Source organism: Peromyscus eremicus, chromosome X (genome assembly GCF_949786415.1).
Source record: "Peromyscus eremicus chromosome X, PerEre_H2_v1, whole genome shotgun sequence".
NCBI classification, from domain to species: domain Eukaryota; kingdom Metazoa; phylum Chordata; class Mammalia; order Rodentia; family Cricetidae; genus Peromyscus; species Peromyscus eremicus.
Genome location: NC_081439.1, coordinates 97945726 through 97973024, shown reverse-complemented (window position 1 = coordinate 97973024; position 27299 = coordinate 97945726). Strand labels below are relative to the sequence as shown.

At 35.2% G+C, this 27299-nt stretch overlaps 1 protein-coding gene across 3 annotated transcripts in view; it reads left to right on the top strand.

The window, feature by feature from the left end:
- The window catches only part of Klhl13 (kelch like family member 13), a 166966-nt gene that overhangs the window by 102350 nt on the left and 37317 nt on the right, over window positions 1–27299 (top strand). The window contains exon 1 of one of the 3 annotated variants that reach the window (XM_059250979.1): window positions 8104–8245. The exons of the other annotated variants lie outside the window; for them this stretch is intronic. Within the exon in view, the coding sequence (XP_059106962.1) occupies window positions 8166–8245 (80 nt within the window). The 5' untranslated portion in view covers window positions 8104–8165. Of the gene's footprint in view, window positions 1–8103; window positions 8246–27299 lie in introns of those variants that run through there. 3 annotated transcript variants of the gene reach the window in all.

Sequence of the window (27299 nt, the reverse complement as noted above, 5' to 3'; positions counted from 1 at the left end):
AAATAAGTTTTGGTATTTTAATAGCTAAATTTTGCCAGATTTTTTAATTTGAAAATATTTTTAAAGAATGTCTAAAATATTAGGCTGTCCAAAGTGCTGTGTGGTTAAAGCTTTGCAACATCCCTGTATTCCTTTTCCTTTGGGTTTGTCTGATTAAGCTGAAGGTGACATGCAGTCAGGTCACATGTGCTCTTTCATGTATTTGTAACACTTAGCAAAGTTTTCAGTGCTTACTCATGACAACTAATTTATCATGCAGATTTTCTCGAGGGGGTTTTGACTAAACAATAAATTATTGATTTTGATATTTGTGATTTATAAGGTATTTATATAACACTATGCACAGTGACTAATATATTAAAGAGGCCTTGGTAGAAAGATGCATTTATTTGATGTGAATGCATGGTCTTAAAAAATAAATTTGCTAATGTTTTCCCTATCATCTACAGGAGCAGATTAAACTCAGTCTGGCTACTTCAATTTTTGTTGTTTACAAGATTTTTCATTATTTATTTACAAATCTGAATCTCAAAAATTTGTATTTCTAAAAACCTCCAAGCATAAATATTTTGGCTTTAATATCTTGCAATTTCATAGGAACTTAAATTGCTCAGACTCTTTAGGGGAAGACTAATAAAAATGTTCAGCAGTATCTCTAACTTAGATCAAGCTGAAGAAGGAATGATGACTACTTAATACTAGACAAAAGGAAAATGTACTTCATTTTGAAGTGGTATACAGCTTCAAAATACTGTGAGAAATAACTGATTATTTAAGGCACATATTTGATTTTTGAAGACATGAAGTAGTTCTGAATGTATTAGTGACTGTATATAGACTTATAAATGCAAGTTGAAAACCCAAATTTAGATTACCTTTAGATTATATGTAGGGTCAACCTAGAGGATGCATTCTATTTTTACTCAAAATTGCATTTAATGAATAATAGAACATGAAATAAAGGACAAGAAATGAATTATGCAATGTCTAAACCTGCTTCTGTAATGCAGACCAAACACCATATATTTGTCATATTCCAGCATATTTTTGGTATCCTTTACCTATTTTAGAGTGCTCAAAATCACAAAAGATAAGAATTCTAAATTAAAAAATGAGAAGGCTCTAGAAATAATCACATAAAAAATACAGATATTGACTAAGTTACTGAGTCTTTAGGGTTTTCCATAGAAGGCAAATAATGGGGACCACCCCCTTAACTATTGGGCTTCATGTTATAGCAATGGGTCATTTTAGGTTCAGGTTTGAAATGGAGTTGTTGAAGTTTTTTTTCTCTTTTTTTATACAATTAAATCTTTTATTTATTATAGACCTGGTCTTGTTACTCTGTAGTCCACCCAGCTTCAAACTCACAGTCCTCCTGTCTCAGTTGCCCAAGGGGTAGGACTAGAGGTATATGCCCCCATACCCAAATGAACTTTTACTTTTTTTTTGTCTTTTGAGACAGGGTTTCTCTGTGTATCTCCCTGGTTGTCCTGGAGCTCACTCTGTAGACCAGGCTGGCCTCAGACTCAGAGAACTGCCTGCCTCTGTCTCCTGAGTGCTGAGATTAAAGGTGTGCACCACCATTGCCCGGTGAACATTTAATTTTTGATAGTAGTAGTTTTTAATGGATATATCTATATCTATATCTATCTATATATATGATATTTAAAGTTTTAATGAACAAGTCTAGAAAATATTAAAAGAAAACCATGGCATTTTATATGGCAAATTGATATAGTATTGTGTAATTTAATGAATCATTGGGATCAGCTTTCCATGAAAGGATTTACTGCTGGCAACCCAAAAATCTGTTGTAGTTGCGCTATAAGATTTTTAAACAGGGAGAGGAAGAGATGATATAATAAGGTAATCTTCTAATCTCAGTTTTAGCCAAAACACCAATGTTCTCATGGGAATGCACTAGATCTTTGCATTTAAGTATTTATTTTTCAAAGTAGTAGTAGTATTTCATCAATTAAAATTCGAATGTTGAAGCATTCTGCTATTTGAAAGGCCTTTCAGACACTCAGGTTTTATAAATTACTAGATATTTCTAAAATAGTATACACTATAGAAAGTGTTGATTTTCTTTAATTGGCACACTTTTTGGTATACAATGTACTTATTATTGAAAAATTTCAACCATCACAAATAATCATGATTAGAAATTATTTATTTTTACCCAAACAGTACAAATATAAAGATTTACAAATATAAAGACTGCCCTATTTTCTTCATTCTGTTTTGTTTGCTTTGTTTCTATATAAAGTTACCAAAATGAAAACAAAGTCCTGAAATATTGAAAGTGTAAATATTTTTATTCAATAAAGCCATATTCTTAATTGTTCATTCAAATTTACTATACATTTTTATTTTAATTATGGTTGGCTCTGGTCAGTATCAAACTCAGAGCATTGAGTATGCTAATGTTCTCTTACTGAGCTACACCCTATCCCACACTGCTCATTTTCAAATAGCTTTTTAGTTTGGATAAGCTTTGAAATTTATTGTCTTATTTTCCTCAAAGTAATTTAAGGATATCTTTAGGAAGTTGATGAGAGGTGTTTATCCAGATAAATGATTATTATTTGAGGTGAAAGCACAGCTTTTTCAATAGATTATTTTAGTTACATAAGTATATATTATGGATGATTTTATTTAACATGTACTACTTTTATCCAGATGGTATCTGGGCTGGTCAATTTTTCATCAATGTGACAAATACCTCAGTGAAACAGGTTAATTTCAGAGGTTTCAGTTCAAGGTCAGCTGAATCCTGTATATGTAAGACAAGGTGGAATATTATGGTGTTGGAAGCATTTGATAGAGACTGCTTACATTATAAGTGTCTAAGAGGGGGTAAGAGGCTGAGGACCAAGGTGTGTGTGTACACACATATCTTCCAGAGCACACCTCAGTGACCCCCTTCCATCATTCATTTATAGTACTACTCACCCCTAGTAAATACATTCTAGTTTGGAATTAAAGCATTTCTGAACAGATGGGAATATTTTAAAATACTGAAGGGTAGGAAAAAAGAAAGATATAAATAATGTAGATACTTTCAGAAGATAGGCAGCAGAGAAGACAAGAACTTCTGAACTTACCATTTAACATTTAATCTTTTTTAGCTTTAGCAGCAGAGTAAATAGAGTCAGAATCTGTGGGTTTTTTGGTTCCTCAACAACTGGAATTTTCTTCTTTGCTTAATATAGTCCCTGGGTATCTTTGTCCACCCACTCCAACTCCTGTCTTAGCCCTATAGCTTCTTTGATATGTTCTAGGAATTAATTAGTAAAAGTATATAGATGCCAATCAAGTAGGACTTCCAATTATAAATATTTTATGTAAAAATCAGTATGCTCTTTCCATTCCCCTTACAGTCATTACCTTCATTACCTTCCTTGCCAACAATTTTGTTCTTTGGTTTCTTATGTCACGTGTCACATTCATATATATATATATATATATATATATATATATATATATATATATATATATAATGTTGATTTTTCAAGACAGATTTCTCAAGACAGCCTTGACTGTCCTGGAACTCGCTCTGTAGACCAGGCTGGCCTCTAACCCTGAGATCTGTCTGCCTCTGCCTCCGTGGTGCTGGGATTAAAGGTGTGTGCCACCACTATACTAGCTCTTTATATTGCTGTTCTACCAAGGCATAACATTCAACTCACAGCCACTGGAGCTGTTGAAGAATCCTGCCCTTCATATTACTTATGCTATGTGGAGTAATGGATTTTTCTGCACTTGCACATGGATGTGGACATAAGATAATGGTTCTCTGTCAGGAGTAGTCATAGCTGTAGTTGTGTATGTCCCTATAGATCTGTTGTGGAACCGTATGTATCTATGTAGTTCTGTTAGGGAAATTTTCAAAATAGAATTTTCCAGTGTAGTATCTATGAGAAACATTTGAGATGGGTTATCACAAGGCTGTGTATGTGAGTTATCTATGAAGAAATTTATTAAGTATTTTGTATTCAAGTTCACAAAAACAAATTAAAATACACAAGTACATATAATCTTACTGTGTATGAAAAATACATGCACACATGTATATAACTACAAGTGTGAAGAGTTATTTCCCCAAAGAATTTTGATGTGCTGTTCCCATTGTGATTTTTTTCCTTACTTGGCCAGATTTCAGATTTGGTTGCTATCTACATACTTTTACTAATTAATTGGTAGAACATAAATGGCATATGTAGCTTAGCATGATCTATAACAGTCCTGTCAGGACAACATGAATAACATTGATAGCCTAGATTGGCAATCACATCATGCCTGCTTGCATACACTGTATCTATTGCTATTAGTCTTTAGCTGTAACTACCACAAGATTAAACAAAAATTGGTAGGAAAAGATGTGTTCTTAGGCCTACCAAGAAAGTAATAGAGAGAAAAATTAGGAGCCTAAGTATCAGTGAATTCATTTGATGAACTGATATGACAGGCTGTAGCAGTCAGTAAAAAAATTCACATGTATAAGTTATTTAGGGATATTTACACTGAGAAAAAGAATCAAGAATATTAGCTGTATTATCTCTGTTTTCCCTGTACTAAGACTGCCTTCAATTGTGCTTTAAGTTATTTTCCACCTGACCATTCTTCTACGCATTCTAGAATTAAAAGTTCAGATGTGGTTTTGTATGTATACCTTTTCATTTGGGTGATTCTGTCCCATTTCTGTCTTTCAGTGGACATCCAATAGAATTAAATATCTCTTAGTTGTCCTTGTTTCTTTAGGATATACTGAGATAATTATAGGATGTGGCTCAATTCGGATAGAAACATTCATCTAATGGATATTCTGAGTGAAAAGACTTTAGGAACACTACAGAAGTAATCCTGGACTAGGAGACTGAGAGTAATCTTTACTAGTCAGCGCAATGACAATAGATTAAATAACTTCTCTGAGTTCAGACTTTTCATCTCTGCAATGAGAATACTGAAAAAGATGGTTTCCAGGGACTCTACCAGTTCTTTCCCTACTTTGGAAGTCATAGGATTCTGTGTTGTTGGAGTTTTCCAAGAATGATCTTTCTATGGCCTTGACCAAGAACCATCATTGTCTTCTGGCTATTTTATCTCTGAGATACATATTTCACAAGTACTTAAGTAATTAATGTTCATAAAATACTTGGAATATCCATTAGATAGATTGTCCTTCTGTCCTATGGGGTGCTATGTGATAGCATTCAAGTGTTCTGTAAATGAAATTAGGGCTTCCTGTGATATGATTGAGGGACATTTATGAATCTCAGTGTCAAAGTAGTGCTTCGCTGAATCTGAGTACAAATATATTTTAAATGCATATTTAATCATTCTTTAATATAGATGCAAGTATTTTGGGTTCAGGTATATAATGGCAATTATGATTACACACAATATTTGCTATTAGATGCATTGCTAAGAGAGTGAAATCTAGTTAATTTTGATACTTCTAATTTATAGTGGGGTGATTGTACCTGAGTGAAGTTTATTTCTAAATGATATATGAGGAATGGTGTTAAGTAAATTGAAATAGATGATAATTCACAGACCATATTACTACTTAAAGTAATCATTTCATATGTCCTTTGGATAATACTTATTTGCTTGTGACAGATACAAAAGAAATAGCAACTTATTAAACCCCAAACCTAGAACCGAATGTAAATAAATGCTCACAATCATGTCTAACACTTTGTGGGTTTCAAGTCTTTAAGGATGATGAAATGGGATGTAAGGAAGCAGTTTTAGTTTTAGTTTTTTTTTTTAGAAATTATTTAATTCTATTTAACACCAAGTCTCTCAGAAATCTAGATTGAAAATTGACATATATTGATTTTGATTGGTTTCTTTGACGCTTAATGATACTAGACAACAGTGTTTGTTCGTTTGTTAGGATTTTCTTTTAGTCAGTTGAATAAGAGTAGAATGGTACCTTGAGGATATTTGTAAGAAAGTGATCATCAACTGTATACTTTAGAAAGTTGTAAAACTATTACCCTGTTTTCTGTTCAGCAATTTTGAGGTGTCTCTGGGCAGATAACTACTAAAACACTTGTTACTGTGGCTTGATACACTGTTCTCAGAAGGTGAAGTCACATTTGCAATTATTGCTTTGTAGAATTGTCATAAGCATAAAAGCCCAAATCTCCTCTCTAAAATATACTTTTCCTTTTATATTCAGCTAATATATTGCTATTTTATTTTTATTATTTTGAAATGTCTGCATGTGCTTCATATTTTGGAAATTTATTAGAAACTCATTCTTGAATGAGGCATTCCAAGCTGGATACATACATGTATATACACCTCTCTATATACATGCTTGTCTGTGTATGTTTATACATGCACTTTTCCTTCTTTCACTTTCAAACAACTTGCCGTTGCTGACTGTTTCTGAGGCCTTTTTGCTAGACAATATAGAATTTCCCAATGTGAGATACTGACTATGGTATATTTGTATTTGTGAGGTTTTTTTAAATCAAGTATATTTTGGCTGCTAAGTTGTTGATGAATATTCTTCCATTTTTTAAATCAAGTATATTTTGGCTGCTAAGATGTTGATGAATATTCTTCTCTTTGATTCATTTAAAGATTTTTCTGAGAGAGTTTTGGGTTGAGTACTAAAAGAAGTTAGAAATATAATTTAATTTTCTGGCTTTTTTGAGAAGTAGTTAATGTATGATAGAATAAAAATTACACAGGAGGTAGTGATAGCTGATAGCAATTTAATATTTATAAGGTTTATGGATTACTGGTCAGTGCTCAAAATAAACCTTGTCTTTCCAGATATTAATGTATATGTAAACACTACTTCTACATCTGTATTTCTATCTCATAGAAAACTTTTTTTGCTTCCATAATGAGCTAAATTTTAAAAAGGAGCTGTGATTATCCTTGCTGCTTTCCTGCTCTATTTCTGGTGTATTAGATGATGTGTTTGGGGACTTTTGAAAGTAGCTTCTTATTATAGAAACATTCATCTGTAGTCTTTTGTTTGTTTGTTTTTATACAAAAAATCTTTTTAAGGGACAGAGTCTCAATCCTTAGAAACCAGGGACAATTTGGAAAGAATCTCTGAAAGCCACAATTTTTGGCTGGAGGTATAAGTTTACTGTTCATTGTTTGGAAGTGAGTGTAAGAATAAATATGAGCTCTTTGTTGTTGCGGTTATTGTTTTTAAAACACAGTGACTTTTATAGAGTTGGCGGTCTTCCTTAGTAAGTGTGCATTGATGGAGACAAGATAATTTTATTTTTAGTAGAAATAGGTGTTGGGAAGGTAGGTATTTAGCGACAGCAACTTGCCCATATGAGAAGTCATATTTAGCAGCTTATAAAGAAAGAGTTGTGCACAATATTAATTTAACTTAACCTATTTTTACTTTTGAAAATTGCATAGAAATTTTGTGAATTTATTTTGCTGCTTTCAACAAAAATGCAAAACACCCAATCATTTGGGATTATTTACAACATAATTTTCAGGCAGTATCTTAAAACAATATAGATGAACACTTTATTTGACATTGCTTTCATGGAATACCTCAAGCTGCTTTTATAGCAGCTTCAATTTTTGGAACCTCTTTGACAGTCGCTAATCCCAAGAGGTTACTGGAGCGCTGCTGAGCCGTGGAGTGGTCCCTGCTGGACACCTGCTTGGCCAGCAGTGTCGGTCTTTCCTCTAGACAATTTGTGAGCTGTTTGGGGGCGGAGGAGGAGTAAGGGGGGTGAGCGGGAGGAGAAAAGGGGAAGAAGGGGAGGGCAGTATTGAATTAGATTGTTGATAGCGTCCCTCCGAGGACTGCTAATAAGAGCACGCTATTCTGTACTTCTCTGCTGCCGAAGACAGCGATATTCGTGTTACCACAGCATGTTGTAGATGTATGAGGTTTTGCTCATCCCGGCTTGGAAATAAAAATAGGGAAAGGAGTGCAACTTGAATCAGAAGCTACTAGAAGAGTGCGCAGAGTTCTTCAGCAGTTTATATTTGCTCTGACATTTTGCTTTCTTCTAACTGGAAAACAGAGGACCTGGCATTTTTTAAATGGGCTTTTCCCATAATGGCATTCTTGTATTGTGTGGCCAGAGCTTGCACAGGAGGAAAGCAGGCTGCTGAATTTAGTCACTGATCTCTATTAGCTGTGGCCTAAGGCTATGCTGAGGTTTATATCCCATTTGTATTGTTGCAGCTCAAAAGAAGAATGTTCAGAGGATGACAAATGTATTCTGAGTAGGTATGTCGTTTCATTCTTATATGAAACCCATCTATTTTTTTTCCTGCTACTATTGGTCAGAAATCAGGTTAATAGGTGCAGAACATAGTACAATGCTGCAGTATCCCTGTTAAGGTAGAACAATGGTATTGCAAGCTTTTTTTTAAAGCACCATAGCTGCTTTTATTAAATAAAGCTGCATTGTGTACTATGCACAGTACAGTGTACACACACACACACACACACACACACACACACTGCAATCAACACTTTCCTAACGAGGTGGCACTATTGTTGAGTTGGAAGGATAGAATCATCTTATTGCTTTAGGGGACAGGAGGATTTAAAGGAGGTACCTTGCAGTCCTATTGTACAGATTGGAGGCGTCGGTTTAAGGGCACTGGCAGAATCTTTCGCTTGTTCTCCGCGGCTGCTGTGTCAGTACACTGTGGAATGGAAGTCCTAGTTGGTAGTCTGTTATGGAAACGCTGTTTATTGTAGTACCGTGGTGACAACATGCCATTGAAATGGAAAACGAGCTCTCCTGCTATCTGGAAATTCCCAGTTCCTGTGCTTAAAACATCCAGGTCAACTCCACTTTCTCCAGCATACATGTAAGTGAGAGAAAATAGGATGTTAAAGTGGGATTTCATTCATGAATCTGCTGTGTGGCAAAACGTGGGAGGGGGATTGCAAATAGCAACATCCTCCAACTGACAAGATTGAGAAAAAAAACAAAAAAAACCAAAACAACAACAATAAACATCCTCAAGCTTGCTTGTGTTTAAAGATGCTGGCATGCCCACCTTACCATTGTTTTTGTTTTCCTGGAGTTTTTTTTTTTTTATTTAAAGTGTTAAATGCAAATCTAATCGTTACTATGAAGGTATAGCCAAGGGATTGTATAAGGAAACTTGAATGTTTAACATGAGATTTTTGGAATTTTTATGTATCTGAAATACAGTGATTTCTTTTGTGTAATGGCTTAAAATCTGATGATGTTTAATGTTTGTGATATGGGAAGTATGGAAATGTTTTGTGTATTATGTTGGAAGAATTTGAAACATTCGTAGTTCATCAAATGAGTCTTCTAGCCAAGACTTTGACTTTCTAGTTCTGTATAAATATTAATGAATGAGTAATATTGCATCTTTCTTACTTTTCATTCAAGTTGTGATAAGTTCAAATTTGGATGGCTTTTACTTCTATGGGCAGTTACTTATATATTCAGAGGTTGAAAATAGTATTCTATAAACGGCTGTTCTAGAAATGTATTTTAAGTAAATATCTATAGAAATACATTGGAAAATCTGTTTGGAATTTTCAAAAATACATAAAATGTAGCTTTAAAAACAAAATCCAGGATATATGATGAACTGCTCTTTTGAAGTATTATTGTTCAGAATCCTTTCCTTCTAGAGGAGGAATGAGTAAAGGAAAGCTGGATCTTTTTAAAAAACATTAGTAAGAAGGAAATCTTTTGGTTAATAAGGGTATTTGAACTCTGAATGTTCCCTTCAAAATATTTTTAGCAGTCAGAATGTGGAAATTCTTCTTGCTTTAGGGAAAATGTGTGTTTAGAAGTCTGTTGTGAGTTGCCATTTTTAAACTAAGTTTCATGTGAGACTCAGATACACAGTGGCCAGGTCCCTGGAAAGGTGCTCAGCTGCTGAGGAAGTATGTTCCTGCTTTCACTGTAACTGAACTGATTCCCTAGAAAGCACTGAAAAAATGAGGCCATTTCAGAATCATTTTGAGATTGTTTTTCATGATCCTCCTTGTTTGTGTTCTGACTTATTTTATCTGATTGGGTAGTAAACTCCTTTTCTGTCATGAAGTGAAATAATTTAGGTGATGTTTGTGAAAATACAACAGCTATGTTTGTTTTTCGGATGCTGTATTTAGCAAAAGCACAAACTAATGGGAGGTGACAATTAGTGGAGCTCCTTCCAATTATTTGAGAAAATAGGATAGCTTCCTGCCTTTATGAATCTTAACTAATGAGAAAGGATTAAATGTATACCAAAAGCAACTTGACTATAAACAAAACAAAGCTCTGCAAAGATCACTAGGTTACAATAAATGATAGTAATTAATGTTTATAGTATTTTTTACTATATTTCAATGTTCAAATGATTAAAATTGTATCCCCTTTTGTAGCTGGCTTGCCCGTTTTAGAGATGTTATATATATAAAATAGATGCCCATATTTTTATTAATTCTTACTAGCCAGAAGCTCAGATACAAGGTAATGCAACATTTTTAGTGAATGTCATTCTTCCCTTGAAGAATTCATTTATCTGTTTGACCTGGTTTACAAGGGAAAAACTAGAAAATACTGTGATCTTACATGGTGAATGCTATTTACTAGTTGTATACATAAATGGAAAGATATGTTTGAAGAGCTAAAGGTTAGGCTAGACTATTTTGACTGGTACCAGGCAACATTATTAAATTGATCCCAGCTTATTTTTCTTTATAAATACATTACTACCAAATATTAAGTGAATATACATGGAGAGAAAAATGTTTGATATGGAAAAGACTCACCTGGGGAGTCTGTAAGTTCTTTACCTTTTAACTTTTAGATTACAATTCATTGATTCATTTGGCCCAAAATAAGAAAACATCTTGTTTACTATGTTATTGCCATCAATGCTGTATACTCTACAACCTTTCCGTACACAAAATGATGTTGAAGTTTAGCATAAAATTTAATCTCCAAATTATCAAAACTAAGTTGGACTACTGGGTCAGGTGCCAATATTTGTTCTTGGACTTGTTTGACTGGCAAATATATCTTGGGTTTTGTTGCTGTTTCTCTTTGAACTCTTTGCATTGCAGTGGAATAGTTAAATTCTGACTCATTGGTACATTGTGGGCTGTTGAAAATTGATCTGTAAAATCATGTCTTAGAATTTCAGGTGACATTTTGAGTAATCTAGAGTCTAGAATTATTCACAGTTGTTGTACAGTCTTGTAATGCGTGCTTGTGTAGCACAACCAATGCTTTACAATGTTCTATCATTACGTACTGTGATTTGTCTAACACATATTACATGACTTTGATTGGAAGCAAGTATTTTCTCAAAGACTGAACTGCCAAATTCAGGTGTCCCTAGTTATAGTGCAAATGTACTGTAGGAATTCAGCAGGTATAACCAAATGTGAAGGCTCTAACATTATCTTCCCAAACCCAGTATCAGTGCTGTTTAGGTCCAGCTTTGCTTTTGATGTTGTAGACATGTGAAGGCTGCTATGCTAGCATCAGCTACAGTACAGGACATTTAATTCATTGGAAAATTTGAACAGAAATATTAGTTTTGTTCTTTGTGGGTTTTACAGTTCAAGTTTGTTTTCTTTCTTTCTTTTTTTCTTTTTAGATAGTTGAAATGTCTCAATATTTTCAAGAGTTTGAGGTAATAGTGACTATGGCACCCTTTCAAGAAAATTGTTTTATGTAGCATAAAAATACATTTTTGATTATGTTGTAGTGTGTTGGGGGGGAGAGATGAGATTTAGGATAATTTTTTGGCCCTGTTTACTGAATAGACATAGTCTTCCTCCAGCTTCAGGTTTGAACATGTGCAGAGTGGCATGCCATCCATCTGGATTTCTGAAGGGATTGTCTTAATAGAAACTGAGTCCGTAGTGACATGTTTGTGCTACCCGGCTGTTCAACAATAGGTTGAAGTTCAACCTTAGCCTCAGGGAGATTCTCCTGGTCAGTGGAAACTGCATTAGTAAAGACTCCGCTTTTGACAGGTGCAAACCATATAAATTCCCCTGTCATTTGGCTTAAATTAATAAAGCTGAAAGGGCAACCACATCTAAGTGGTTTGCCAGTGTTTTGATATTCATTGTTTTAAAACAGCAAATGGCTCCTTCAGGCCAATGTTATAGAATTAATGCATTGCTAGATTCTAAAGGCACACTGAAGCAGTATTAATGCTAGCAATGTTTTCTTCTTCACAAACAGCAAGTTTGATTAGTAATAGAAGTATGTCAAGAAGGAGAAAATAATTAGGTAAGAATTAGATGATGCATTGTAACAGTGTATTCTAGCAAGATGGATACTGTGAGATCTTTTCCTTAGATTTTTACCTTTCTCAGGCTAAAAGATGACAGATGTTAGTGAACTAATTTGAACTGGAATGAGTCTTGTCCTCCTCTTGTCTCTATAATTGTAACTAGCTAGCTTTCTGCTTTAAATTGGTTGAATATATAAACTGTATTTTATAGTTAATGCCAACAGTGTAGTATTTCTAAGCAATTTCTTTAATCAATAAAATTCAGTTCTTAGATTAGCCGAGAAAAACATTTTGCATGCTATGTTAATTTCCCCATTTCTGGATGATTCAAAAGACAGATATAACAAAAATGTGTATTTTATACTTTTGGTATTTTCTTTCCCTTACTTCCCCTAAGATTGTCCTCTACTAATTCATGATACAAACTAAGACTTGTACTTTGAGAAATCTTTCTTAGCTACTGAAATACTTAAAATAGTCTCGAATTAAGAAAACAATATTTAGTTGCTTTCACAGTTAGCAAATAAAACTTTACTTGTGTTCTGCTTGATTTGTTTTTACTACATAACAAAATTATGTCATTAAATAATAAAGCTAACACATTAGAATAATTTGTGTTGCTGTGTAACTTATGTGGCATGGTTGGTAGGAATTTGCACTGTCTTGATTTGCAGAAGGGTTCCCTTATCATTTATTAATAGAAAATCCCAGTGGCCTTTGAGATGACTTGGAGAACTCACAGTCCTTTTAATTAGTGCAGGAATCCCTTCTATGATACTTCTCAAAGATGGTAGTCCATGTCCTACTTGAACATTGTCCCCAGAGCAGCACCTTCATTCATGAACAGCCCTTCCTTGTACAAAATCAGTTCCTCCTATTTTATTTCCTGATCCCAGTGGAGTCTCCTGGAGCTAGTAGAGTTACAAAGTATTTCTTGAGTATAGCCAAGCTTGGAAACTGTCCCATGTGCCATGGTTTCTAGACACTTCGTGCTTCTGTTGTCCTTACTCAGTAGTTCTGTGCTGAGCTGTGGATTAGGTACTGTGAGTGTGATGCAGTGTATGTGGTTAGTATTTCTGTACTAAGCTGTGGATTGAGTACTGTGAGTGTGATGCAGTGTATGTAGTTAGTAGTTCTGTACTAAGCTGTGGATTGAGTACTGTGCGTGTGATGCAGTTTATGTAGTCCCACTAGGAGAAGACAGCCCTTTCCTTTAGTGTTTTCAAAATTTTTTATAGGGTTATGATTAGACTACATCTCCTCCTTATAAACATTTATTCTGTTAGCTACTTAAGATATTTTAGCCTGGCATGTACAAGTAAAGTTAAAATTTTCTCATCAACCCATAGTATATTTTTAAAAGAATTCTCAAAACCATTTAATGAACTTGCAAAATACTGCACATAAACAATGTATAAAAAGACAACTATGTTTCTTTCACTTTCAGATATTTAAAAGAATTTTACTTGCCAGAAATGTATCTTGATTCATTGTTTTTATTCTTAAAGGAATGCTGCTGCCCAGAACCCCTCCCTGCAAAGTGACTGCCCATAAAGGGGCAAGAGGCAGAATTGCAAATCTTCATACTGTCATTTGGAGGTTCACAGTTACTCAGGATTACACCCATTCAACTTGACAGAATATTTAGGCAAGATGTGTGTAGAACCAAATTTGAGAGAGAGAAGAATGAGAAATTAGTAAGAGACTGGCAAATAACGTGTAAATAACTTTATTACAGTTAAGGAGTTAAGAGGTAAGCACTGCAGATGATATTTTAAGTTGAAATGGCAGTCACAGTGGGTTACTATATGTTTCTTCAAGTCTACACCGAAGAGGTCATCTGAAAGTTATTCTAGGTATTCAAAGTGCACACAAATTTTTCAGTCATCTAATAAGTTGAAAATATCACAAGTAAAAACAGTGACTTCAATACACCTAACTTGCATCCCTGACTATCATCAGAGCACACTGTAAGGTCTGTTGTTTACTGCCATGATGTATGACTGTGAACTGTATCTCTCGACTTTCCAAGCATCACAAGAGACGACAATCATATTGCATGTAGTTAATATAGGAAAAGGTCAAATTTCAGAATGTTTGCTTCTGAATGTATGCTTTACAGTCTCTCTCTCTCTCTCTCTCTCTCTCTCTCTCTCTCTCTCTCTCTCTCTCTCTCTCTCTCTCTGTGTGTGTGTGTGTGTGTGTGTGTGTGTAACTATTGTAAATCAGGAGCCATTATATTCTAAATTAGTAACATTCAGCAGCTACTCAGTGCTGCATCCCAAGAATAACTGCTGAGTATTAGGCAGATATAGTCCTTGCATTTAATCAGAATGACTATTCTTCATCTTCCATTCTGTTTTTATTCATGTTTTATGTCTGAAAATTCTGAACCAAGATAAGCATTAAATGCTTTCAATTTTGATAACTGATTTAAGGGCAATGAAAACACTACTGAAGAAAAATAGGTCTGAGCCTAATGGGGCACAAACTGGAGATAGGTACCAGGTTTTAAAATGCATACTGCATAGTGTTTAAAATAAATCAATTTATGCTTAAACCAGATAGTATCATTTTAAACAATAAAATGGAAGGCCATCCTTCATGTTAGACAGGAAATAATTTATTGGTCAGATGCTTTTTATAACATAATAGTAACCATAGCTTTCCAAGCAGCAAGAAGCAATAGTTTCATCTAAATTATATAATGGAATTTTTGTTTAAAATGACATTAGCAAAATATTTCGACAGACATAACTCACTATGATGAAGGTATCTAAATTTTTTACTCAAATTTTTACATTTATGGCATACTAAGGTGAGAACATGTGCAACTTGTTTCAGAGTACATTTTAAAATGTGCTTCAGTGGAGAAGTGAAATCATATACCTCATGAATAAAATAAAAATAGTTTAAAACTTTATCATGTATATCAGATACTCTGAATTTCCTATGAGAATTTATCCCATTTTAAAAAAGTACTGGTTTTGCATGGTTGATATAATTTATTGGGTGCACCTTCCATGATGCTTCTCCCAGACTGCATACATAAATATATTCTCCCATTCTTACAGTCACAGACAGTGTTTCAAGTAAGTTAATTATGTTGTTCAGTATGATTTATCACAATGATAAGCCATAATTTAAACCCAGGGATGCCTGATTTCAAAGCTTTTGATACCTCTAATGCCTTTTCATTTGTGAAGACTTTTGATTCTTCTAAATTAAGTTTCGTGTTATTTGTGGTGCTTGGTATGGGACTGAGGCTTTGAGGATGCCAGGGAAGGTCTGTACCACTGAACTACCCCCCCCAGACAATCTGTTTGCTAACTTTCATTTCATATTTGAATTAGATAACGCCTCAGTAGGATGAAAAGAGAGAAGCAGGTTGGTAGCTGAGACAGCTTTTTGTTGTAGTGAGTGGTGTTATAGAAAAAGAGATTTACCCACAGATTGTCAGCTGACAAAGTTGTAGGAAAATGTTGGGTCAACTTTGGTTACTTGCTATTCTGATTGTATTAGCTGTTATCTCCTGATACTTGTATAATTTCTTTGTTCTGTTATCTCCTGATAGTTGTATAATTTCTTTGCTAAAACTGTTTATTTGTGGGTTTTTTTTTTTGAGACAGGGTCTCACAGTGTAGCCCTGGTTAGCCTGGAACTTGCTGTGTAGCATAAACTGTCCTGGAACTCACAGAGCTCTGCCTCCTAAGTGCTAGGAATACAGGCATGTGCCACCACACTTAGCCTGTGCAATTTCTTTCTTTCTTTTTTTTTTCTTTTTTCTTTTTTGTTTTTTTCGAGACAGGGTTTCTCTGTGTAGCTTTGCGCCTTTCCTGGATCTCACGCTGTAGACCAGGCTGGCCTCGAACTCACAAAGATATGCCTGGCTCTGCCTCTCAAGTGCTGGGATTAAAGGCATGTGCGGCTTGTGTAATTTCTTAATGTACTGTTCTACCTCACTTCCCTGTGGAAACCAGCTACCATGGACAGTGCTATAGCTGGTGTCTCTACTTAGCACTCTCCAAAGATACTTCTCTACACAATATGTTTGATATTTTCTTGAGGACAATATTATCTTATTGTTTAATTATATACAAGCACTCAATAAAAATTCAAATTCCCCATTTATTAGTTTTCTATTGCTTTAGTATTGAGTTAATGTGTACTAGTGGCCTCAAGCATCAATGTATTATTTTACAGTTTAGTAGATCATAAGTTTGGTACTGGTCTCAGCAGGCTAAAATGCAAGTGTCAGCAGGGCTGAGACTCTGGGGGAAATCTGTTTCCTGTTCATTTCCTGTCAGTAATTAAATGAAGTTCTCTGTGGATGTAGGACTAAGGTCCCCATTGTCTTGCTAGCTATGGCTGAAGGAGAATTTTGGCTTTTGGAAGAGAACTGCATTCCTTTGCTTTTGATTCTCCTCCATCTTCAAAGCCAACAAGTTGAATTCCTTCTTAATTGCTCTGTGACCTACTTCGTTTCTTCATTTAAGTACCTATGTGATTAGACTTGGCCACCTGAGTAATACAAGACAATTTTGACATATCAAGGTCCATAATGTTAGGTGCTTTTGCATTTAATATATTCACAGCCTCCTTTTACCTTTGACATGTTCAGAAGTTTCTGGGATGTAAATATTTCTAGGTGTCTGCTCTAATGAGTCTAGATCAACAGTCATGCTAGGCATGTATAAGGATTTGTTCCATTTAATCCAATTGATAGACACTTTGCATTCTTACTACTAAGTTGTATTAATCTAAGCTCTATTAATCTCTGTGTCAATAATTTTGAAAATTACAGTAATTTATAGGCAGCTCTCAAACCCTTGCAACAAGATTTAATGAAAATCTTATTAATAGTAGAATTGTCCATTGATAGCCTTATAATCTGGATTTTTGTTGAAATCATCATGAAGATACTACACAAGAACTTTCTTGTGTTCCAATTCTTGTAAACATTGGAAAATATTGATGGCATCAATTTTGCAAGTAGACATAATCACATAAAATGCAGATAAGACTATGAACATAAAATACTAGTCATTAAAATTGTATTATTTATTGGACTTCATAAAAAGACTGTGGTAAAAAGATTTCCGCACCCTATGTCTCATTTTGAAAATTAAGTAAGCAGTAGTAGTATGGTAGTATCTCTTGAATGAAATAGCAAAACTTACTTTCTTAATAATATTTGATTTAACAAGCAGAAGTATACAAAATGATTTTATTGACATCAGTGCTGTTGAGAAATTATTAAAGTGAGTGAATGGTGCAAGTTGGTTGATGTAACTGCATCGTATTTCATTGAACACCTAAATTGTTCCATATTTCCTTTTACCTTCTAAAAACATTTAATGTTTGCTCCATGAAATGTTCAAAATTGGGTGAAATAGAAAATTTGATGGAAAACAATCACAACTAGAAGGCTTTCACACATCTCTGAAAAGTCAAATAAACCTAGGTTGCTCAGAGCCTTTTATAATGTCTTCGTATGTCTCAGTTAAAAACACACGTACTTTGGGTTATGAATCAACAAAATTGAATGCAATTAAAATTTTTAATGTATTTTAGAATTATCAAACAATGGTATATAATTATGTGATTGATAGTCTTTCTTATGCCCTTTAGGGCTGGGTCTCCAGTAGGAAAATGAGAAAGTATTAAAACTTGAGTGTTCCTTGATTACCAATTGTTGAATGAAGTTAAAACAGTTAAATAACAGCAGGTGAGCATAGTAGAATATTATTTCAAGGTGTGTTACTTTTGTTTATGTTGCATTTGTTTAACTCTGTGAAGCTGTGTTACGGTGCCTGTCTAAACACCTGATGGTCTAATAAAGAACTAAATGGCCAATAGGAAGGCAGGAGAAAGGACAGGCAGGGCTGGCAGGCAGAGAGAATATATAGAGGGAGAAATCTGGGAGAAGAGAGCTAGCAGCCAGAGGAGGAGGAGGACTTCAGAGGCCAGCCACACAGCAAGCCAAGGAGTTAAGAGTAAGATTTACAGAAGTAAAAGAGTGGGAAAAGCCCAGAGGCAAAAGTAGATGGAATAAGTTAAGGAAAGCTGGCAAGAAAGAAGCCAAGCTAACACCAGACATTCATAAGTAATAATAAGCCTCTGTGAGTGATTTATTTGGGGGCTGGTGGCGGACCCCCAAAAAGAGTAAAAAAAAAAAAAACCAACAACAGGTGAGCTTCTGTTACTGAGTTTTAAAACTGATTCTTCAAGTTACTAAGGCCTGAAAAGTATTGTTACTAAACTTGGAGTCAATGAAGGGAAGTTTTGAACTCAGAGCCAGTTACCCAGCTCTCTAGACAATGTTTTTTTAGTTGTATGGAAGATAGAGGAGCTTGATAGTATTTTCTCTTTATTATTTTATTAAATTTACTTATTGTGTTTACATGCACATGTATCATGGTGTGTATGTAGGTTAAAGGACAACTTGCAAAAATTGGTTCTCTTCTTTTGTAGTGGTTTGAGTGAGAATGGCCCCATAGGCTCATATGTTTGAGGGCTTGGTCCCTAGTTAGTAGAACTGTTTGTGAAAGATTAAGAAGCATGGCCTTGATGAAGGAGGCATGTCACTAGGCCCAGTGTCTCTTTCTGCCAGCTGCTTGTAGGTCAGGATCTAAAGCTCTCAGCTACTGCTCCAGCACCATGCCTGTCTGCTTCCTGCCATGATGATAATATACTAACCCTCCAAAACTGTAAGCAAGCCTCCAATTTAATGCTTTTTTCTATAAGAGTGTCCTTGGTTATGGTATTTCTTCACAGTAACAGAGCAGAAACTAAGATACTTTCCGCCATGTCAATTCCATATATCAAATTCAGGTTGTCAGGCTTGGTAGCATGCACCTTTACCTAGTAAGCCATCTCATCAGCCACATTTTAGCTTTAAAAGTTTTGAATATTGTGTTATCAGGCACTACAATTTTGAAATTGACACATTAGAGGAATGCTAAATTAGTGTGTTAGGTCCAGGCCAGTGTTTGTGTGCCATTCTTCCCATGCTCTCCCTTCTTTTCTTCCTTCCACATTTATATTTCTCACTGTAGGTATTTTCAAAATTCCAAAATAACATTTAATAACCATTGCAAAGTCATCTAGTTTAATTTTTCTTTTGTTTTATGACAGAAAATATAGCTGAGTGGTAAAGCAGTTGCCCAGCATTCAATTCTAGTACTGCCAAAATTACAACGGTTTTTAACTGACCAATCAAATTATTATCTCATTTAATGTTCTTCCAGTCTAGGAGCTAGAAGGGATCTTAGAAACCACTTTTTGTTATCCTATGTGCTTTGAAATGCCTAATCACTTTTACTTCATCTGTGTATATTTCTGTTTGATGATTTTACCTAGCTCTGATTTGTGTTTCCTTTTACAATTTTTAGATCCCATTTTCTTGACTGTGTTACAGTTAATGGTAAAGGCCAGCTCACAACAAAGCCTCAAATAGATCTCTCTTTATAGATATGTTCACTTGTATTCTCTTGTGCTGTGGTAAAATATGGTCCCAATTAAGTTGTTTTACCTTATTTTGAGTGGAAATGCAAGATAATTGAAAAAGAAGTTTGAAGAATATATGCATGTTCTAAGTTGTAAACAGATTATCCAATTCATGATCTCTTAGCACAGCTCCCTACAAGAGTGTGTATGCATAATCATTTCTGAAAGATTCACAACTATAAAGTTTGTGTAACTGTAACCAAAGTTTCATTTTAAATAGATTAGAGACCTGGCTCATATTTTCCATAGATATATTGTCAGAGAATTTAAATAGATGCAGCTAGAACATGCTGCTATGGAAATGTGTTATACTGTCACATCATTATAAACTTTGGCTTTGTTTCATATAATTATAATTCTAGGTTACATTTTTAAATAATTACTATTATTTATTTATCAATCTGACTTTGGAGATAGCCAGATCTAGAAGAAATAATCATTTTTTTAAAACTGATGCTTATATGCTAAATAAGAAGGAATACCCACAGGGTTGGAAAAATGACTCATGGGTTAAGATCTGCTGTTGATCTTTTAGAGGGCCTGAGTTAGATTTTCAGTATTTACATGGTAGCTCACAACCGTCTGTAGCTCCAGTTCAAGGGGTTCTGATGCCCTCTTCTGACCTCTGTAGGCACCCAGGCACACAAGTGGTACACAGACATACATGTAGACAAAACACCCATATACATTTTTTAAAGAAAGGAAGGAAGCCAGAACTGACCTACTCTGGTGATAGGATGGCCAAACACCCTAATTGTCGTGCTAGAAACCCCATCCAATGACTGAGGGAACCAGATGCAGAGATCCATGGCCAGGCCCCAGGTGGAGCTCCAGGAGTCCAATTGGTGAGAAAGAGGAGGGTTTGTATGAGCGAGAATTGTTGAGACCAAGGTTGGATAAAGCACAGAGACAAATAGCCAAATGAATGGAAACGCATGAACTATGAACCAATAGCTGAGGAGCCCCCAACTGGATCAGGCCCTCTGGATAAGTGAGACAGTTGATTAGCTTGATCTGTTTGGGAGGCATCCAGGCAGTGGGACTGGGTCCTGTACTCAGTGCATGAGTTGCCTGTTTGAAACCTGGGGCTTATACAGGGACACTTGGCTTAGCCTGGGAGGAGGGGACTGGACCTGCCTGGACTGAATCTACCAGGTTGAACTCAATCCTCAGGGGAGTCTTTGGCCTGGAGGAGATGAGAATGGGGGTGTGTTGGGGGGAAGGCGGGGTGGGTGCAGGAGGGGGGAGAACAAGGGAATCCGTGGCTGATATGTAAAATTAAATTAAATTATAAAATTAAAAAAAGGAAGGAAGGATGGATATCCTTAGAGACTAGGGAACAAATTTCAACTAAGGTTGGGTATTGGTTTACATGAATTATACATGAAATTCATTGGTACAAAATAGTAAGAATCTATTATAATTTTATATAATTTAATCAGTTAGTAATTATTTGTCTGACTATGATGACTTAGCAAGCAACTACTCTGCCTGATGTTTGTATTTCTGTTTCTTAATATAGTGTCTGGCACATAAGAAATGCTCCATGAATGCTGAATGTATGAGTGACCCTAGAGAGTAATTTTTGGACTATAACCCCATATAGTTCCTCTTTACATTGTAGTATTGAGCATATCCATTGGACTATGTAGTATTACATCATTGTCTCATTAGATGGTAAGATGTGGCTCTCTTGTATAGGAAAGAGACTACCATAAAATCCGGATTCTGTGTATCATTGCCAGTAAATTCCATGGTGCTGACCCAGACTGACAGTAGTTTCACTAAAAGCAATTACCCAAGGACCCAAATATGTTACCATAGTATATTAGTTGGTAAATTGATAAAGAAATAAAATTATAGTCTTTTTAAGATTGCAAGTACTCTTAACTTTAAAGGTTATATGACCTATTTCATGCCTTTTGTCTTCACAGGGAAAACTTTTTCAGGCAGGTTATATTTTTTTACTAGTATATATACATTTAAATAATGTGTTTTATGTATACAGTCTAGTAAAAAGAGTCAGAATGAATCTGAATAATGCTTAAAGAAAAACAGTAGTTTTGTATTCAGAAATCATCCATATTTCCTTATGTTATAAATTTTATACACATAAGAGCTTCATAGTAATTATAGAAACTTGGCAGATATCACATTGAAATTAAGTGAATTTCTTTTTAAAGTATTTTATTCATAGAAAATTTCATATATGTACATAATGTATCTTGATCTTATGAACCCCTCCCTCCTCACTGCACCCTCCAACATCCCCTGGTCCACTCTCAACACATCATCCTCTCAACTTCATGCCCTCTTTTTTTAATTGATTAATTTTTTATAACCCAATGTAGACAATTAATGTACTGCCCATATGAATGTTGGTGTAGGAACCTCCATGGACATACAGGAAATCTACCTGGATGCAGCCTCAAAGAAAAGTGACTGCCCCTCCTCTAGCAGCTAGCTGTAAACTGCCAGTAGCTCCTCAACTAGGGGTGAGGCCTTGGTAGCCCTTCCCCAGCCTTCCTGAAATTTTTACTTGTCTTGACCGTATGCAGCCAACAACAGCTGGTGTGAGTTCATGAGTGCAGCAAACATGTCATGACCAGATGGCAGCATTTCAAAGCCCTTTTCCCTATGCTTTGGCTCTTGCATCCTTTCTATCCCTTCTTCTATAATGTTTACTGAGCCTGGGGTTGGGAGAGACTGTTAGGTGACCTGTCTGTTGCTGAGAACTCAAATCCTTATTCTCAGCACTTTGAACAGACTCATTAGTCTCTGCGTTAACAGCTACCTACTGTGATAAGAAGCTTCTCTGACCAAGGTTGAGATCCATGCTCATCTATGAGTCTAAACATAAATAAAATATTTTCAAAATAGTTTGACAATATTACCATTTAAAACAACAACAGTAGGTTCCCCTCTAGGATCTATGATTTCCTTATGAATTTTTCATCAGGTTTATAGTACCAGGCATGAAATCCCTTATGTGGAACATGCTTCGCAAATCCAATCAAGAGAGGAATTGGTTATCCCATAATAGTCATACCGCTATTGCACCAGTGGACACATATTTCCTGGCAGGTTGGCATTGCAACATTAGGTAAGACCACTGATGTCTTTTCTCCCCCTAGCAATCTCGGAAGCGCTTTATGGCGCTATAAAAGCTAGCCAGCAGAAAAGAAGTTTTCTGGTTAGTTTGAGGTTGATTTTTACCAAAGTATGTGATATCTTCAGTAGCAGTAGTTCTGGTAGGCAAAAAGAGCAGTGGCAATAGCCTGTGTTGTCTTCGTGACCAATAATAACTCAAAGGGTAGTAAGTTGTTCTTGGCAATGAGATTTTTAATCACCCATGCCTGTGTGAACATTATCCCCTCCTGGAGGACACTTCTGAATGAATGTTTTTAAATAGATATAATCTTTAAAAACTAACAGGTTTTCATGGTCTGGAGAGATGACTCACTGATTAAGAAGCACTGGCTACAATTCCTGAGGACCCAGGTTCAATTACTAGCACCCACATGGTGTCTCAAAACCATCATCTGGCCTTCACAGCCATCGTACATGCTCATGGCATATAGATATACAGGGAGGCAAAACACTCATACACATATTTCAGAAAAAAACTAGTGGGTTTTCACAAGGCTTCTTCATATCTCTTTCATGGTTAACCCATCTCCTACCCCCTTCTTTTATTTCTCTGCCCCTATCCCCAAACATGTGATGTATAAGACCAATGGGGAATGCTGGGGATTGTAAATTAAGTGAATAATTAAATTTAAGATTCTTTTCCATACTATTTGGTTGAATGTGGATAAAAGGCATGGTAGTACCTGATAAAAACAATATACTCTAAAGCAAAATAGCTGTTAATTTATAATATAAATTTTATTTATTCTCTAATCAAGAATCTTTATCATGAATTAGTTGGGATGCTCAGTTAAGGAGGACTAGACCCAGATATCTTGAAGCCAAGAATGTAGAGTTGAGATTTTGTTTAGCAAATTGTGCTTAACTAAATACCTTTGAGCAAAGAGATAGTTTTCTAAGCTATAAGAACAGTTATCTGCAAAAAAATGCTAAACCATAATGCATATGAAATTTGTCGTCATAAATACATAAAATGGGGATGACAGAAGTGTTTTGATGATGGCAGTTGCCTTTTAGAAACCAAAATATTTTATCCATGGTTCATTTGGATGCATGATAACAGAATGTATTGGAGATTCCTGAAATTTGTTCTGATTGACTAGGTTTCCAGAAAGGATCATTGGGAACTATGTAGTCAAATTCATTTCCATATAAAATACTGTAGACATGTGAAAAGACTTGGAACTGTTACTTTAAGGAGTAGCTCATAAAGATATAGTGAAGATAGTAGGTACTCTTTTCTAACCAGTGGGAAAACTTAACACCCCATTAGTGTTCTCACTTACTTGATGACTCATTTCTTTCTGTGTGCTTCTCACCTACTCAGAGTCATATGTTATAATTTGCATAAAAGCCCTGTTTAATGTTCTATATGTAAAGGAGTGAAAGAGGATTGTGTCTCATTATCTCAAATTAAGGTGGTGTTTTATTACTACTTCACAACATGCATGCAAAAGATCTGTACACATAAAGTAATAAAAAATAAATTGAATATAACTGGACAATCCAGAAAATTAGGTTAGGCTTTTCACTTTTTATCCTACTAGACTAATGATTCTTCTTTTCCCCAATAGATCTCTCTTGGTGGTTGCTAATTTGATTGTGGTTTATGGTGTCTGCTTTCTAAATAAATATTGAAGTTGTATAACTTGAGTGTTTGAATATTTAATAAACTGGAATTCTAGGCAGGTGAAACACAGTTTGTTCATATTATGGATCTTTTATTTAGATATGTCATAACATAATAGTCAAATTTCAGAATTGGTGAGCTACAGATAATGGGGGTAAAATGATCCTGGAGTTGACCAATGCTCTGTAAGAAAACAGTTTCAAAGCCAGTTGGCTTGATATTGAAGGCGATGGAGTGTCCATTCCACTTTCTTCATTGAGAATTGAAAGAAGAGAAGCTAAACTTGAAGCTGCAGGTATACTGAGTCTTCTTGATAGTCAGGCCTGATTGATTAATGGCTGGAGGGTAGAACATTCTGCCAAAAGGTTTGTGTGTTACTAGAGGATAACTTCTGTGTCCTCTCTATAACTGATGGTAATTGGAGTACTTGCTGTTTCTCCCAACTGGCTTGTACATACTGCCATCTTCTTATACCCATACCCTTCTCTTAGGGTTTCTATTGCTGTGAAGAGACACAGTGACCATGGCAGTTCTTATAAAGGAATATATTTAATTGGGGCTGGCTTACAGAGGTTGTCCATTATCATCATGGTGGGGAACATGACAGCATGCAGGCAGAGATGGTGCTGGAGAAGGAGCCGAGAGTTCTACATCCAGATCCACAGGCAGCAGGAAGAGACAGTGAGCCACTAGACCTGGCTTCAGCTTTGAAACCTCAAATCTCCCTCCCAGTGACATACTTCCTCCAACAAGGCCACACCTCCTAATAGTGCCATTCCTAAGCATTCAAATATATGAGTCTATGGGGACTGCACCACAAACCCTGTGTGCAATCTCTCATGTTTGTGGCTGTCTAAAGAAAATGGACTCTCTGGATGAGATGTTTTCTGTATGTCAGGAATGGAATGAACACTCACTAATTTGTTTCTTCACTTAGTGTTTTATTTTTACTTCAGAATATATAGTGAATTCTATCTGTTCACTGTCCTCTACAATCCATCCACCCACCCATTCGTCCATATTTCCATGTATTTACCTACTGTCTACCTATGTGCTCATCTTTTTATCTCCAAAATATTACAGAAAATATGAAGAATAAAAATAATATATAAACCAAACTTCTTAAATAGAAGACATTTTTGTCAAGGTATATGAAACTTGATGTAATTTAATTAGTATCAGTGTTTTAAATGAAGAGAGCAGAACAAAGTCTTAAAATATGGTAGGTTGAGAGCAAAATCATTAATTTTAGAGTTGTTCAAGGACAGGATTGAAATATTCCGTGCAAATGCTTTTGGGTTTGGATAATTAACTTTCATCCTATTACAGTTATCTAATGGAGTATCATTTGTCATCCCATTTGTCTAGCCAATTCCCTCATCTGTGTCATAGTGCTATTTTTGTGATGATGATAGTCAGCAGTGGAATTCAAAATCTGTTCTTTTAAATGCAGTAATGTCAAAATCTCCCTAAACTTGATCTGAATTATGATCCAGGAAGTACTACTCCTTCCCACATATTGACACATATTTTTTTTTTACCATTGATACTGTTTTTTTTTATGAAACTAGAGTGATAAAAGTAGATACTTTATTTTTATAATATGTTTATTTTACTAGTTTTTAAAAGATTTATTTTATTTTTTTAAGAGTTAGTGCCTGAGTTTGTGTGTGTGTGTGTGTGTGTGTGTGTGTGTGTGTGTGTGTACTTGTGTTCATGTGCGTATGCATGTGTATTTCCCATGTTTGTGCAGGTGCTCTTGGAGGCAAGAAAAGGGTGTTGGATTCCCTGGAGCTGGAGCTGGAGTTATAAGAAAGCTATGAACTGTCTCCTGTGGGTGCTGGGAATCATACTCAGGTTGTCTGGAAGAGCAGAAAATGCCCTTAAATACTAAGCTATCTCTCTAGCCCCATTTATTACCTGTTTGTGCGAGGGGAACAAGGTCTTTCTGTGTTGTCTAGACTACTCTCAAACTCCTACGCTCAAGAGATCCTCCTATCTCAGCATCTCAAGTAGTTAAGACTACAAGCATACTTCACTAAAATGGTTTATTTTCAATTTTATAAATGGCATTTTAGTAATTTTACATATTCATAAGATCCGCTGTGATATCTCTATATACACATATGATGTGCAATAATCAGAACAATGAAATTGGTGTATATAACCCTGGATATTTGTTATTTCTTTATTTTGAGAATATTAAAAACTTCACTACTAGCTATTTTTAAGTCTTCAGTTAATTCTCATCAACCATAGTTATCCTATATTATAGATCTTTAGAAGTCATTGTACTGAACCATCTGGACCTTGTACTTGTTAACTGTTCTCTCACCATCATCCTCTCCCAAGCAGGGTATTTTGGATGCAATTAGTTATACCAGAAAATTACTTTCCTGCAACAGAACGTATTTTTATGATATCTTTCTTGTATTTATAAAATAAGCTTTTAAATGTGAATCATTGTACGGTCTCTACTCTCTATTTTTAACTTTTAGCCCCTCATGTAATGGAAACAATGTTGACTCTAGGTTTAGACATGGGTTTGGAGTCATAGTTATGATATGTATGTGAAGCATTAACCTCCCTAAGCTTCAGTTCCCAGTCTTGAAAGTGGGATTGTCATGAGGATTAAGTACCATATGAGAATGTGCCTGGCACAGTGCCTAGTACACAGCAGGTGCTGAGTAAATGATCTTATTCCTATGTTATTATGAACATCAGCTACTTAGTAATGTAATTCTATTTTGAATGT